Below are 16572 nucleotides of genomic sequence, written 5' to 3' on the forward strand. Positions count from 1 at the left end.
AGGCCCCAGTAAGCAAGCGAACCAAGGCTTGGACCAACCTCTTCTGATTTTTCCATCAGATCAACCTGCCCCAAGAACTACCAGCCAAGGCCAAGCCCTAGCCCTCTGGCACGTCCCCCTTGTTTGTAGCAAACCAAGAATCTTCCCAGCTCTGCCTTTCATGCAATCACACCAAAAAGCAGTGAGCCCAGACCTCCAAGCACAGGAAACCATTTGGTAAGACACGAGTATTAAAAAAATAAGCTGCATGACATTTATTTTGTCTTGTTAACATTAATATCGGTAGAAACATTTTATTGTCAGTACAAAAATTAACAGGTTTTATTAAATACTTTCTCCAATTTCTGAACACGTAAAATCAGTGTAATCTGCATTCATGTTGCACGGCTACAGCAAGGTGAGTGGGTGTTTCGGAAGCAAAACACAATACTTGGATACAGAACGAACAATATGGCCATGTTTTGCCTGATGTCATCAGTATCTTTTCGAGAGGATCTTTTCGAGCCGTTCTGCCAGAATGAGATACAAGCAATCCCTTAAACGATGGAAAGATCCCCAAAACTATCAGCAGAACAACTCTGAGTTTCAATTTCCAATTGCGAGACTTGAAGATCCCAAAAGGCTTCTCGAAGGACAAAGAGTCTGGAAGCCATTATTCACTGAATACAGGCTAATCTGATTAACATGCAACTTGGGGGCAGAAAACCAGCTGCCAGCAAAGAAGTACATTCTGCTGTCATCTCAACTAAGTGCCGTCCTTGAGGAATGGATTAAGGCATCTTCTTAAGAGGACACTGGTACTATTTGTCCTGGGAAGTACAGTTAGACGTTACATGGGCCCAATGACAGAGCCACACATGGGAACAAAATGCCTTCTCATTAACAGATTCTTTCAGGATGGGCATTTAGCTGGTGTAAGAACAACGACCTGACAGCAGAGTTTCAACTCAAATAAATCCAAACTTCATTTTCCCCCAAATTAGTCAGATACCTTCACTATTTCTCTTTTCAAAGGATCTGGCAATTAGTTAACTAGCCCACGTGTTGCCCGCATAGGAATGCCACTTAAATTACGAAACAAAAAACAAAAACGAACTATAAATGATTAATTGTTTTGTATATTACCAATTCATTAATAAATTAATGTTATACCATTTTCCCTGAAAGCAAAAGTATTTTTTCCACCTCTGCTCGGTGAAAATTAAGAAATTCTGTGTAAGAACAGCATTTTAGCAAATAGTTATTTAAAAAAAGAGACCAATTTTCTAGGTGCATTGGGACATCCATTTAAAATCAATACAAAAAATAATTCATTGTAAATATATAATATATATTTATACATAATTTGAATATATTTACATACATCCAGCACCTATATTGCATTTGTGCTCTATAAGTGTGTGCTGACATATATTTTCTCCAATTATTACAAAATTAACAAGGAAGGCAGAACATGTGTTCGCCTTGAGTCCGACCGGTCCACGGCCAGTGCCCATCTATCGCCTGCTGGCGGCGGGTCAGAGGGGTCACGTGGCGGGCCCGTGGCAGTCCATCGTCCCATAAACATTCTTCTCTTCCTGGTGAAGATTATAAGTTCTCAACTGTATAGCTCTTTACACGTGTGCCGATTACTTTTCCCATTATTTACTCCTCCGATCCATATATACAAGCGGAGACAACAAGCTCCTAGAGACAAAGTCTCCATGCTCAGTGTAGGTAGGTTCCTGGTGGCGTCCTGTGTGTAGACAGGAGGACACCTGCATTCATGTTTTAACACTGCCGTTTATGTGTGGATACTGAGGAAGGCATGGTTCATAAGGCATGGGGTCCGGAGAGAAAACAGAGTCATCTCCTGAAGAACAAGAGCTTCTTGTGTCAGGATAACTAGGTGAATACTGTTCGAGAGGCTGCGTGAGGTCCAAGTAGTCCTGAAAGAAGGGGAGAGAGACGTTTTATTTCATCTCGGGTCAGGATAACAAGGTGAATACGGTTCGAGAGGCTGCGTGAGGTCCAAGTAGTCCTGAAAGAAGGGGAGAGAAGAGTTTTATTTCAAACGCAGGCTCTTGAGATGCTGATATCGGAGTTGGGACAGGACAGGGCTCCCCTTGAAGCTTTATAGAGACTCAGCCCAGGCCAGCTATTCACAGAGACCTCCCCAAACCCCCAACTTTATTTACCCTAGGCGGCAGACCTTCACTTGACTTTTATAACCTATTATAAATAAACTAATGGCAGTAGAGAATAATAAAATCTTGTTGGACTGTCGGTGTTGGGCAGTCATCTCAACTTAAACCAGTTGCTACCGAGTTGACTCCAACTGATGGAAACCCCATGTGTGTCAGAGTAGAGCTGCTTTCCACAGGATCTACAACAGTTGATTTTTTTGGAAGTAGATTGCCAGGCCTTTCTTCCAAGGTGCCTCTGGCTGGACTCAAACCTTCAACCTTTCGGTTAGCAGCCAAGCATGTTAGCCATTTGCACCACCCAGGGTCTCCCCAACTCAACTTACTCCGACCTAGATTGAACCTGCTCTCTATACATACACTTCCTCTAAGAGTACATCATTCAAATTCAAGCCCTAGCAAAAGTCAAAATCATAATGTGTTGTGGATGCCCAGGCCCTCTATAAATACTTGGGACTATGAATTACATTTTACTATTGTAGTTTCTAGGATAATTCAAGGGAAATGCTTCCTTATTCAGTGGGTAATTTAACAGATGTAATTCATTACTCTCAGAAGCTCTCCAATTTGAAAATGCAAACAGGTTCAAAAAGGCTCGGAAATACTCGTGTATGTGGAATCCATAATGGGCTATTAAAGAAAAAGTTGAGGAAAATGGAGGTTAAGTTTCAAAGTTTTGAATGTTTGAAATTCACAAAGTGCTACTCTGCTCTCCAAAGCATCCCTTGGGGTTGCTGTGGGGGACGAGCCCACTGACTGAGGACAGGGCGAGAGATGACAGGGTGGCTTTAGAGGGAGTTGGCAAACCACGGCCCACATGCCAAATCCACCAAATCCAGCCCCACTGCCTGTACCACCCATGAGCCAAGAATGGTTTTTACATTTTTAAATGGTAGAAAAGCATCCAAAGAAGAAGAGCATCTCAGGACATTAAGAGGTATAAAATTACAAAAATTCATACACAGTTACATAAAAGTCAAAGCTCAGGGTCCATAAATAAAGTTTGATTGGAACACACACGCTCATTCATTTACCGTCCCTGGCTGTTTTGTACTACAATGGCAAAGTGGAGCTGGTAGGACAAAGACCGAATGGCCCGCCAAGCTGAAGATATTGGTTCTCTGGCCCTTTACAGACAGAGTGTGCTGACCGCTGCTCCAGAGCTACAAAAAGATTTCTAAGCTGGGGAACTTCGAGATCTCAGTGGCCCAACTGAGCTGGCACGTTGGGGTGGTTCTGCTCACAGGCCCCCAGAAACCAAAGACCATTCTATGACATGTGGTTTTGCTAAGAAGGGGGCAAAAGTACAGACCACAGCACAAAGAGCCTCGGTGTTATCAGAAAAGAGCCCGCGGAATGTTGGCGACCATACATGTTAAAAGACAAAAAAAAAAAAAAAAAAAACCACTGTAATTCATCACCAGGGTTGGCAAGAGACAGAGTCCCTATCCAAGACGGGGGATGTGTCAATTCCAACAACATCAGCATTTGCCCACACGACTGGAAACAAACACGCCCACCACATCAAAAGACAGCTTTTTGCTTACAATGATAAAAATGAAATTTTGTCCTAAATGGAACCATTTTTCCCGAGCATGTGGTAATGATTTTCAGAAGGAAAAGAAACTTCGATTTTTATATCCGTTAGACAATAGGGCATTCTGCACTTTGTATTTCAGGATACTAGATATAAATTTCAGTATGAACAGGCCCACTTGACATGTAAATATATAAATCAACAGCCCTGAACATGGACGTGGGATCATTAAAACGGAACTTTAGCTGTTTTTTTCCCAGTTTCCAAATGAAGCCATAAACTTTCAGATCTGATAGGAAAAAAACAGGGATATCAGTGGATTCCCAGTCTAGGGTTAAAGGAACTTATACCAGAAACAACAATTTTGGCAGGAGAAGAAAGTTTTTTTTTTTCTTTTCCCCTTTCCTGAACTGTTCTTTCAACTTCTGAAGGTCAGCTGTATTGATTTAAATGCAGTCTCCCGCTTTATCCAACACAAACCAGGGTCAGACTCACAAGATAAGCTGCTGGGTTGAGGACTCCCATCACCACATTTATTATTTTTAAAAATCACTCTAAAGTGATTTTCTAAATCAGAAATTAAATGGATTATTTTCCTTCTAGAACCTCTGGGATCATATTTTAACTTTTGTTGTTGTTAAGACAATTTTTTTTTTCCTGTTTGAAGAAATACAGCTCTGCATTTTCATTAAATATCTCAAATTGAATTTTCTCTCTCATGGGGCTTTACTGGACTCGATCGGTTTATTATCTTTCTGCTATGAGCAGACTACCTTTTGTGCCCTTCAGAGGACCACTACCACAATTAGTTGCCACTGAGTTGACTCTGACTCCTGGCAACCCCATGTGTGTCGGAGTAGAACTGTGCTCCACAGGGTTTTCAATGGCTGATTCTTCAGAAGTAGATTACCAGGCCTTTCTTCTGAGGCACCTCTGGGTGGACTTGAACCACCAGCCTTTTGGTTAGCAGTTGAACGTGTTAAACGTTTGCACCAGGCAGGGACTCCCCTTTGGAGCACACTCTTTCCATAACCATCAAGGCATGATGAAGCAGCCACTAAAATGAGTGAATTCAGGCCGGAGTGACAAAGAAGTGTTTCTTCAGTTGGTAAAGACTGCAAATGCCTTATCGTAACAAAAGGTGCACATCTTCACTTAAGAAAACATGTAAGTCATTTGTTATAGGAAACTGTGTGTGTGACTAGGTACACATATAACGAGTCCACAGGCCACACCCCACTACCACCTGGGATCATGTAGGACGGTGCCATGTGCTATGTAAGTTGAACTTACAGCTTGTGGTACCCAGTAAGCTAATCTGTAATGGGGTCTATGCAGTCTTCACACCAACGAGCAGGGTACAGGATCAAACCAGCCATACGCCCCACTCTTCCCCACGCAAACCAAAACGCCACTTCATTCCCCTGCTCCCCACGCTCCCACACACACGCACACCCTGGAGCCGCCATCCCACCCACAGCCCAAAGCCACAGTGAGGTGTAGCCTCGGGCACGTCCTTCTGTCTGGGTTTTGTGAGTCAGAACTGAATGCAGTTCTGAGAAACCAGGGCTTGATGGGAACACACAGATTAACTCTGTCTGACCCCTGAAGGAAAATGATAAACTCCACCACAGACCCCAACAGCAGAGGCTGCGTTTAAAACAGCTGGGCTTATCTGCCAAGCCAGGCAAGGACAGCGGGCTTCCAGAATGAGGTTCTTTCTCACCTCGTTGGTTGTGAGAGTGAGAATTCGATCCAAGTCTTCCACCAACTGCTTGAAGGTCGGTCTCTGTGAGGGCACCGCGTGCCAGCAGTCCCTCATCATCATGTACCTGGAAAACAGCGGTTTCCCTGGTGAACGAACCTCGCAGGTACCGGGTACAAGGCTACAGTCAGGTTTAACAGGCAATAGGGACATATGCCCCAAATGACCAGAATGTACCAGAACTTTCTAAGCAGCGAAGTTAGGAAGTGGTACGCACGTTCCCTAAAGACTCACTGCTAGGTTGATTTAAAGAACATCACTTTACACAAAATGTGTCAGCAATGCACCTACGCCATGAAGAAAGACACGTCTATTGTTGTCCCTGCTGACTTCTGGTCTCTCAGTCACACGGCAACATATCACAATGAGATCAATAAACCCACACCTCAATGTTGGGGGTCATGGGAAGAGTCACGTTTGAGCCGGCTGGCCTCCAGGTCACCACCACCCCCAACCCTGTGTCGACCAAAGCAGCTTCGCCTTCTCTGCCTGACACTTTGGGTCTTGCTTCCAGATTTTAGTTGATGAAGATTCCTCAGTTTAAAAAAATATAAGAATAAAGCCTGAAAACCACAACTTTAAGGTATGGTTCTGATGAATTACTTCACCATCGCCAGGCCGCACAGGAACTTCCTGATTAATCCTGTGATGGGCCTATTTCCCAGGCCTTATCTTCACTATGGATTTCGAAAGACCCTCTATGTTAGAAAAAGCAATAGGAATGGCAAGGAACACAATCGGTGCCTTTATATAACTAACTATAAAATGTGGCCATTCAACCGACGTCTACTGTACACCGAGAAGCACTCACGGGATTATGGATATAAAATCCCCATGAAATGACACACAATAGTCTGCAGTCTTGGGGACAATTGCTCTTCTTAGTTAATCCTGGTGGCGGGGCGGGGTGTGCAGAGAGACTCCTTCTCAAAGCACTGATTTTACTGCATAAGACACACGTCACTAACACAACATAATTTCGCTTGATGTGGGGGTACGCTTTTCTAGAAGCCAGCTAATGGTTTTACAGTCCGATCTGGGGTTCTGAAGATGGCCCCCGGACTAATTTTTAATTCTCTGTGCTAAAATATAGGTAAAATATTAATGACCAGGCACTAGTTCATTCACACAGAGGATAGGTGGTTGATATCAAGCTAGAAGAGAAATTTTCAACAGTCAAAAGGAGGTTCTGGAAACATTCATACTCCACTCTCCATGCCAAGGGCCAAGCACAAACACCAAGGACACGGGTCGTTGGTCCTTTAATCCTACACTCCACAGGGGCAGCCCGATGGCTTTCTAGCTTGTTTTCTGGCCCGTGTATGAGGGACAGCCCCATATATCTTCCTGTCATTCTGAGGAGAGACAGCGGCGCAGACAGCAACACAGGGAGCTACCCGGCTCAGCCTGGAACGCGGGAGCCTCTGACGGGCAGCCTGACTCCTTCTGTGATTTAAAGGCCGGCTCTGTACACCTCAGAATGATGTTACTGCTTTTGGACAAGTAATGGCTGTCAGTGTAGCTATCTATCCCAGTTCTGGGAACAAGCCCAGAAAACCTCAGCCATTCCTCTTCTTCTTAGAGCTTGTTTAGATAGTCAGGCCCTAGAGAGCAGAGATAGAAGGCGTGTCACTAGTGGGGAGACAAGGGTCCTTACAGCTCACTGGTGCAGTTGGCTGGCTTATCCATCCGGTGTCCTTCCTTAAGCAGCTTAAAAAGTTCCTCCACGGGAATCCCTGGGTAGGGCGAACCCCCTAGAGTGAAGATCTCCCACATTAGCACCCCAAAGGACCAGCTGCAAAGAAGAGAAAAAAACACTGTGTTACTAACTGATCCAAATCACAGACCCGGTTAAGAAAACAAACACCCAGTTGCTTCCTACGCTCAAAGACAAACGACTCGAGCCTTCCCGCAATCCATCCTGCACGCCCTTGCGTGCCCCCAGGAGGACCCCCAAACCACGAGGACACAGAGATGTTCCGATGGAATGTTCCATCGGTATTCAAAAAAGCAAATCCCAGCATTACTCTTCCACAAAGGCGTTCATTACCCGCGTCAGGATCTCAACACTCAAGCTTCAAAGGCCTTAGACGCTCCTATCAGATGTCACATCTCCCTGTGCGTCTGACTCAAGGATTGTGAGCTACCCGTGTGGGCGGCTGACAGAGTAAGTCCAGCAAGCTCATTCTGGGAGATAACAGTGTTGTGCCTGGCCGGTGGGGCCTCCAGGCACTAAGGGTTTGGAACTGACTGAGGTCACAAAGGGAGTCAGCAGAGGGCTGGGATGGGGACGGGAGAATCGGTGCCCCCAGGCAGATGAGTTTCACACACCAGAAACTGAAAATGTCTTACTCGGCAACATTCATACTGGTCCTTTCAGAGAGCCACCTGGAACATTCTGAGCCTGGTTCAGGAGATGCACACCCCCGGGATAATCAGGCAGAGAACTCTGAAGGCACCCATGCGCTGCAGTACTGGAAACTTGCACTATTTATTAAAGAGCCCCAGTGGTTCAATGGTTAAGCGCTCGGCTGCTAACTGAGAGGTTAGTGATTTGAACCCACCCAGGGGCTCTGCAGGAGAAAGACCTGGAAATCTGCTCCCATAAAGATTACAGCTGAGGAAACCCAATGGCGCAGTTCTACGCTGTCACATGGGGTCGTTATCAGTCAAAAATTGACTTGACGACACCCAACAACTTTCTGGGGGACTGAGTCAAAGTGTCCCCAGTTTTCTGCAGAGCAAGAGAGGCAGCAGGATACAGGCAGAAACAGCCTCTGTGCCTCAGTTTACTCACTGCAAACACGGGAATCACGATGCCTTCCTCCCTGGGCTGTTGGGAGTACTCACGGGGCTGGCATGGAATCTGTGCCTACTAAATAAAAATGGCTCAACCGATTTTTTTTTCTCCTTTTTTTATTTTTTAATTTTATTGTGTTTTAGGTGAAAGTTTACAGTGCAAATTAGTTTTTCATTCAAAAATTTATACCCAAATTGCTCTGTGACACTGGTTGCAATTCCCACAATGTGTCAGCACTCTCTCCCTTCCCCTTTCCACCCTGGGTTCTCTATGTGCATTGGTCCAGGTTTCCTGTCCCTTCCTGCTTCTCATCTTTGCTTTTGGGCAGGTGTTGCCCATTTGGTCTCGTATACTTGATTGAACTAAGAAACACATTCCTCAGGGGTGTTAGTGTTTGTTTTATAGGGCTGTCTAATCTTTGGCTGAAAGGTGGACTTGGGGAGTGGCTTCAGTTCTGAGTTAGCAGGGTGTCCAGGGGCCATAGTCTTGGAGGTTCTTCCAGTCTCTGTCAGACCAGTAAGTCCGGTCTTTTTTTTTTTGTAAATTTGAATTTTGTTCGGCATTTTTCTCCTGCTCTGTCTGGGATTCTCTATTGTGATCCCCAATTTTTTTTTTTTTAACTTTTTCTATTAAACTTTCTATTTTGCAATAATTACAGACTCACAGGATATTCCCAAAACAATATAGAGAGGTACCATGTACCTTCCGTCCAGCTTTCCCCAACGATAACACCTTGCAACCAAATTTCCAAATCTAAACTTCTAAAGTATCAGTACAGCATAACAGAAATATTATATAATTGCTGCTATATTTCTCTAATGTTACCAAGGATGCTGAGCAAGACCAGAGGGTGAGATACAGCGAGCAGGACCTGTGGAAGTCACCACAGCTAACCATGCCTCACCCACCTCTGCCCTCTAAAGACAAGCCCAGGTGGGGGAATAAAACTAACCACTATCAAGTAGGAAACATTTCAGGATTACTTCTTTAAGGGAGTCAAGAACATGCCAACAGCCTGGTCAATTAGACAGCGGCTTTGGAGCTGCACATCCATGAATGAGCTGGGAGGGAGAGCGGACACTTCCGCTCTGGCCGAAGGAGGTTGGCGGTCCCACCTCCTGTGTGCTTTGAAGCCAGGCAGATTAGCAACAGAGCATTGGCTGCCAGTCTACCATAAAATCTGTCCTTTCTAAGGCTGGCTCCTGCATCTTCTCTAAATGGGTGAGATGCAGCAGGCACCAAGGGCTGAAGAAAGGCCAAGAACGTACAAGATTTTCGCAGCTCAGCCCAGTGAAAAAACCAGAGAAAAGGGGAGTCACTTACACGTCGCTCTGATGGGTGTAGACTCTATCAAAGAGGGCTTCGGGGGCCATCCACTTGACCGGAAGTCGCCCCTGCAAACGTGGAAGAACATGTAAAAGCCAACAGATTTAAAATAAGTTTATTTAGCAGGTGCAACCCCTGTTATTTTAAGAGTTGTCATTCTCACTGTTTTTACTGGTCCTCCAATAGGGCAGAAATAAGCTCCCCGAAACCCGCTGCTGTCAAATGGATTCTAACTCATAGTGATCCTACGGGACAAGGCAGAACTGCCCCATAGAGTTTCCAAGGCTTTAATCTTTACAGAAGCAGACTGCCATGTCTTCCTCCTGCAGAGAAGCTGGTGGGTTTGAACCGCCAACCTTTTGGTTAGCAGCCAAGCGCTTAACCATTGCACCACCAGGGCTCCATTCACTCCTAATTACCCATTGCCGTCAAGTCACTTCCAACTCATAGTGACCTTATAGGACAGAGGAGAATGCTCCATAGGGTTTTCAAGGCTGTAATCTTCACAGAAACAGACTATCACATCTCTCCTGTGGAGCAGCTGGTGGGTTCAAACTGCCAACCTCTCGGTTAGCAGCTGAGTGCTTAACCACTGCGCCACCAGGGCACAGTGTTGTGGCCTGATTATTTTATGAGTTGTCACTCTTCTGGTTTTCACTGGTCCTTCAAGAGAGCAGACATAAGCTCCCAAGGACTACACATAATGAGTGGGGCACACAGATTCGAGCACATTAACGACATGCCATTGCCTCGGTTTCTCACTATTATCTATCTCTGCCGCACACAGACACACCGTGGCCAGCTTCCCAGCAAAAATGAACAGAGTGTAACCCCCAAATTCTCAGTCTTTCCTATTAAAGTCCTCAAAGAAGAGCCTTATGAAAACCATCCAAGTATACAAATACAAGAACGTTTCACCTTTATTAACAGTACCCTAAACACGGCCCCCACCACGCATCTGTCAGATTGTTGTCCTGGGGTGGCTTGTGTGTTGCTGTGATGCTGGAAGCTATGCCACCGGTATTTCAAATACCAGCGGGGTCACCCATGGTGAAAAGGTTTCTGTGGAGCTTCCAGACTAAAACAGACTAGAAAGAAATGCCTGGCGATATCTACTTCCAAAAATTAGCTAATGAAAGCCTTATGGATCACAAGAATATTGTCCGTATAGTGCTGGAAGACAAGCTCCTGGGCTGGAAGGCACCACGCAACATCCACAACAGTGGGCTCAAACACAACGCTGATCATGAAGATGGTGCAGGACTGGGCAGCACTTCACTCTGTTACACATAAGGTCACTGTAAGTCAGAGCCGACTCCAGGGCAACTAATGGCAACACAAAGCCTAAGACTGCTTACTGAGAAGTTGAGAAAGGGTAAAGCAAAAGAACAAAAGTAAAGGGCAGAAGAATGAGTCCTTGTCAGTACCTTCCAGCTCTGAAAACCTATGATCTGTTATCTGGAACACTCGGTCCGTCCCCCGGCCTCCCCAGCATACTCCCGCCATTGACTTACATTTGTGGTCTTTTTGTAGTAGTCTATATTGTTGATATCTCTGGCCAGTCCAAAGTCTGCTATTTTCATCACGTTGTTTTCTGTTACCAAAACATTTCTGGCTGCTAAGTCTCGGTGAATACACTGAAATCAAGAAAGACGAGAGAGAAAGAACGCATTTTAAAATGCTCCATGAACAAATAGGAAATATACTCCTATCTTAGAAAGCAGACAGAAAATGCATCTGAAGTCCAAAATGGGTGTTCCATTTCTAATTAAAAAATACAAAATGGAGGCCCCCATCATTTCGAAGAGCAAAGGCGGACGGAATCACTGCGTTCCCTTTCATCTGCAGAGCGGCCCAACAACGCTGGCGTCTCCCTCAGCTGCATACCCAAACTGCATGAGATCACCCTAAAATCTTTTATCTCAACACTTACTCTCCTCCCCTCAACTGTCGAGGAGTTGGTACAGCTCAGTCATGCCCTCTTCTTCACGTCCCAGCCACTCTTCAAATACTCTAACCTGTTTCCTAGCCCTGCCTCTCTCAGAAAGTTTACAAAACCAACCAGCTGCCGTCAGGTCAATTCCGACTCATGGCAACCCCGTGTGCGTCAGAGTAGAACTGTGCTCCACAGAGTTTTCAATGACTGACTTTTCAGAAGTAGATCACCAGGGCTTTCTTCTGAAGTGCCTCTGGGTGGACTCGAACCTCCAACCTTTCAATTAGCAGCCAAGCGCATTAACCAACTGCACCACACAGGGACGCCGAGGTTTATGAAGAACCTCTTCACTGTCAGACCCCTGCGGTGTCTTCTAAATGCTCATTTTTTCCTTCCTGCAGCTTCTGGGACACTGCTGATTTCTCGATCATTTCTGAAAACCGCCTTTGTGTTAAGTGTTAACTCACCGCCTCCTTTGGCTCACTCTCTTACGCCCCAGGTCTTTTGCTGAGTCCTCTCACTCTCTGTTCCTTAAGAGAGAGGCAGTGTTCCCTCAACTGTCTGTTTCCATATTCTCATGGCTTCAGCTCTTTGAGAAACACAAAACGTGTGCAAGTCCACATCTCCACCCTGGCCTCTCTCCCCAGAGCCATGTTCTCTAGGGGACATTTCCACCTTGATGTCCCCTTGACACCTCAAATTTAAGGTCCCAACTCCCCTAATTCTTTTCTTTGTCTCTCTGAATTGGAGCCCTGGGGTAGTACAAATGGTTAACTGAGAGGTTGACAGTTCAAGTCCACCCAGAGGCACCTCAAAAGAAAGAGCTGGCAACCTACTTCCAAAATATCAGACACTGAAAACCCTATGGAGCACACAGTTCTACTCGGACACACATGCAGTTACCGTAAGACAGAATCAATTGGATGGCAGATGGTTGGTTACTCCCCTAATTCTTCCCTTTGGCTCTTTAATTAGGAAGGTATATACAGCTGGAATTCTCTACTCACTCCTTCCAAGTCCTATTGGTTACAACTCCAAAGTGCCTCTCCAATTTGTCCACCTTGCTCCCCTCCCACTGCTAATTCCACAGTCCAGACCCTCATCACTGCCCAGTTCCCTCCTCACCTCCACAGGTGGCTATATTGCCTGCCTACCAGGTCTCCATGCTCCTGAGCTCAGCCCATTTCATTTTCTACGCTTCCCATGAATTGCATGTCTGAAAGAACTGATGGTGTCCCTTCCCAGCTTACATCGCGGCTAACTGGACTCTGAGTTTGTCCACAATCTCAGTCTAGTCCTGGGGCAGCATGTGGCCCACGCGAAGGCCTCAGCCTCTGTCTGCCCACTCAACATCTGCATGGGGGCTGACGCGCCTGCTATAGGGCAACTGACTTACAGCCCTGCCCCTCGTTCCACGGTCTTGGAAAGGTCAAGTTATTATACCAGCTATTTTTTCTTTTCTACAAATAATAAGATTTTGTAAACTGTTATAAGTGTTTTCATAGTGTTAATACAAGATTTCGTCATGATACATGTTGATTTGGGTCCAAAATGATCAGCCTCTATTTTTGGAAGAGGTAAGATATACAGAAGCAAACAAACATGCCCATGGAACACCTGGACACCAGTTACTGGCAAAGCTTAACTATGATATGGAGGAGAGCGAGCTATCAATCCACCTGGTGAGACTGAAACAGGGCTGGTCTCAGATGGACACCGTGACACAGTCAATTCCAGAAAGGCGCACGTCAAACCATCTCTGCAGTATAAAAGAAATAATTTCATTCCAGCCTCCCACCTCCTGACGATTGCTTCCCTCTGCTTCCATGCCCCTCTGGACTGGCTAAGATAGAAACAGGAAAGAAGGAAACCACACAAACGTGTCCCATTTCTGGCCAGACTGGAAGCGGGAAATGAGGGAACACCTCCCAGAAGCCGGCTGTTCCCCGCGATCCCCGGCAGCCGGATCTGGCCAGGGATGGAGCCCTGTTCCCGCTTTTGGAGGCCTCTTCAGATTGAACTTCCAAGCCCTGGGCCAAGCTCTCCTGGTGGCGTGCTCCCTGCAGACTCCAGCTCTGTGTGTCTGGCAAGCTGTGTGGTCAGGAGGTTCTGGCTTCTCATGAGCTGGGCTCCGACCACACATCAGGGCCCAACAGACACTGTCGACGTCACCTCCACCATCTTCTCGGCCGGAGCCAGATTCCAGAACAAACCCCCTCCTCCCAGGGTGCTAGGAAACACCAGAGCCCACCTCCCGGGCTGAACAAGAAGAGACTTGGAACCAACACCCAAGAAAAAGAAAGCAATTAAAGCCAAGCCAAATTCCCATCATCTGCAGAAATCAGTTGTTCCCCAGCACAGAGAACCGACCATTTGACATAATTAGGGCCCTGGGACTGTTTGCAGTTCCATTTTCCAACTAGCTGAAGGCCCTGGGTCCTAAGGACTAACAGCCCTGTGACCCAGAAATTGTGCTGGGCGCCTTCACACAGGTGATCACATTTAATTCCCGTGGTAACCTTACGAGATGGGTAGTATTGCAACCATTTTACAGATGGGAAAGATGAGGCTTCTTTTAAAAAAAAAAAAACCGTTCAAGGCTAACACCTAGGAGGTTTAACTTTTGGGATTTGGTTAAAAAGAAACTTAGGGCAGTTTTGAGCTAAAAATAGCAAAGCTTTCACAAGTACGTGTGAGGTTCACCTATGCCATCACCTAATTGTGTTACTGTGTGCCTGCCGGGTTTCTTCACTCGTCTGTAGCCCCCACGCACCTGAGAGCAGCTTGTGTGTTTATATCCCCAGCACTTGGCACAGAGCCTGAGTCATACCTGTTTACTGAGCTGAATTCATAATTACACTACATCAGTAATAGCCAGACATCCCACTCAACAGCCCTTTGCCCTTTCCTTCTGGGAGGCAGGTCTGCAACAAGCTCATTGCTACCCATAGTGGGGATCTGGGCGAGGACACATCAGGATTCAAGGGATCTGACGGTTTCCCTGCTTCTTCATTTTCCACTTCCGTGGGCAAGCCTTCCATTTTCAAAAGCAGGCTCCTCCCAAGCAGAGCATTCTTAAGATCATCATCTACTACAGGTTTAAACCTGCTCCAGGTCCTTATTTCCAGGTGGCCTTTGGCAAGGCTTTGAACCAAGAAATGCCCTAAGGACACACCCTTCCATCCCTTTCATCCTGGGCTCTTTTGCAAAGTAGTAGTAATGACCCCACAGGGTTTCCAAGTAGCTGCTGGTGGATTCAAACTGCTGACCTTCTGGTTAGCAGCCTAGCTCGTAACCACTGTACCACCGGGGCTCCCACACTGCGTTAGGCACACACTTATCTCATTGGCCCTCCCCTAACAGAGAGGTAGGGATGACCACGTCCACTTAATAGAAAAAGAAAAAAGAAAAAAACCTGCTCAGGTCTAACACCTGGGGGGGTTAACTGAGTTTGGGATTTGGTTAAAAGGGAAACTTAGTGTAGTTTTGAGCTAAAAATAGCAAAGCTTTCACAAGTCCATGCGAGGCTCACCCGCGCCGTCACCAAATGGCGTCTCTGTGTACATACTGGGGTTTCTTGTCTGCCCCCCCGCCTACATACTTACAGGGGAAACTAAGAGCAGGAGATTGGGCAGCAGTCTGGTGAAGAACCCAGGAGGCCTGTGGGTAGTACCAGCCCCTTCACTCTGTGAACCTGCGTGTCCCCATCTTGGAAATGAGGACAGCGATTCAGACACGCCTTGGCTCCAATCTTTCCTGTCACTTCCTCACAGTCCTCAGCGTCCTTGTCCATGAAACGGGGATTCCAGCCACATCTATTTCAGAGTTGTTCTCAGGGACACGTAAGATACTGAATGTAAAACGCTTGCCACAGTGCCCGGCACTCAAAAAGGGGTACCGTACCGCTGCCGTTGAGGTGATCCCGACTCATAGCGGACAGAGCAGAGCCGCCCCATAGGGTTTTCAACAAGCAGCTGGTGGATCTGAACTGATCTTCTGGTTAGCAGCTAAGCTCTTAACCACTGTGCCACCAGGGCTCCCGAAAAGGGGTAGTGATTAGTAACAATGATAATCACTATTATCACAACACTATCAATAAGGGTACGTCCATTCTGGCATTCTAACGGGACATTTGGCCCATTTCACAGAGTTCACTGGACTCTCAGTTCTCCTTCACTGTACCCAGCGGCTCTATAACAGGGAGGGATCACTGAGTGCCCAGGTCTGGCCGGTGGACAGTGAGACCACCCCAGCCTCCGCATGCCCTGACCACCCAGGTTCCCTGACCACCCGGGATCCCCTGCCCTGACGGCCCGGGATCCCCTGCCCTGACCGCCCGGGTTCCCCTGCCCTGACCGCCCGGGATCCCCACCCCTGACCACCCGGGATCCCCACCCCTGACCGCCCGGGTTCCCCTGCCCTGACCGCCCGGGTTCCCCACCCCTGACCGCCCGGGTTCCCCTGCCCTGACCGACCGGGATCCCCACCCCTGACCGCCCGGGTTCCCCTGCCCTGACCGCCCGGGTTCCCCACCCCTGACCGCCCGGGTTCCCCACCCCTGAGCGCCCAGGATCCCCACCCCTGACCGCCCGGGTTCCCCACCCCTGAGCACCCATGATCCCCTGCCCTGAGCGCCCAGGTTCCCCTGCCCCTGACCGCCCGGGTTCCCCACCCCTGACCGCCCGGGTTCCCCACTATCCCCAACACTGCACCACTGGTTTCCTCCACAGCACCTTTCTCTATTTACCTATTTTTTTACAGCGGTAAAATACATGTGACACTTGCCATTTCAACCACTTTTTCGTGTACAATTCAGTGGCGTTGACCACGTGCACCACGCTGTGCGACCATCGCCATTATCTGTGTCCCAATACACGCCGATTCCTCATTCCCACGTTCACTGTCAGTCTCTCCTACTGTCGCCCCATGGTTCCTACCCCAAGAGGTCAAGGACTATATGTCCATTTGTCCACCTCACCTGAGTGGCTGCCTGCCTGAGGGCACGAGACAGCAGAGGTACTCAGG

At 47.2% G+C, this 16572-nt stretch overlaps 1 protein-coding gene across 11 annotated transcripts in view; it reads right to left on the minus strand.

Moving 5' to 3' along the window:
* Positions 1-228: 228 nt before the first annotated feature.
* FGFR2 (fibroblast growth factor receptor 2) overlaps positions 229-16572 on the minus strand; it is a 120196-nt gene continuing 103852 nt past the window's right edge. For 5 of the 11 annotated variants that reach the window (XM_023730017.1, XM_023730022.1, XM_023730021.1 and 2 more), the window contains 5 exons: positions 11126-11248; positions 9609-9679; positions 7143-7280; positions 5447-5552; positions 3976-4009 (listed from right to left, as the gene is read on the minus strand). In XM_023730017.1, coding sequence (XP_023585785.1) covers positions 4004-4009; positions 5447-5552; positions 7143-7280; positions 9609-9679; positions 11126-11248 — 444 coding nt within the window. In that variant the 3' untranslated portion in view covers positions 3976-4003. Of the gene's footprint in view, positions 2021-3975; positions 4010-5446; positions 5553-7142; positions 7281-9608; positions 9680-11125; positions 11249-16572 lie in introns of those variants that run through there. The other 6 variants (XM_004374903.1, XM_004374902.1, XM_023730015.1 and 3 more) reach the window with 3 other exon arrangements.

This window comes from Trichechus manatus, unplaced genomic scaffold, assembly GCF_000243295.1.
Source record: "Trichechus manatus latirostris isolate Lorelei unplaced genomic scaffold, TriManLat1.0 scaffold00031, whole genome shotgun sequence".
Classification (NCBI taxonomy): Eukaryota; Metazoa; Chordata; class Mammalia; order Sirenia; family Trichechidae; genus Trichechus; species Trichechus manatus.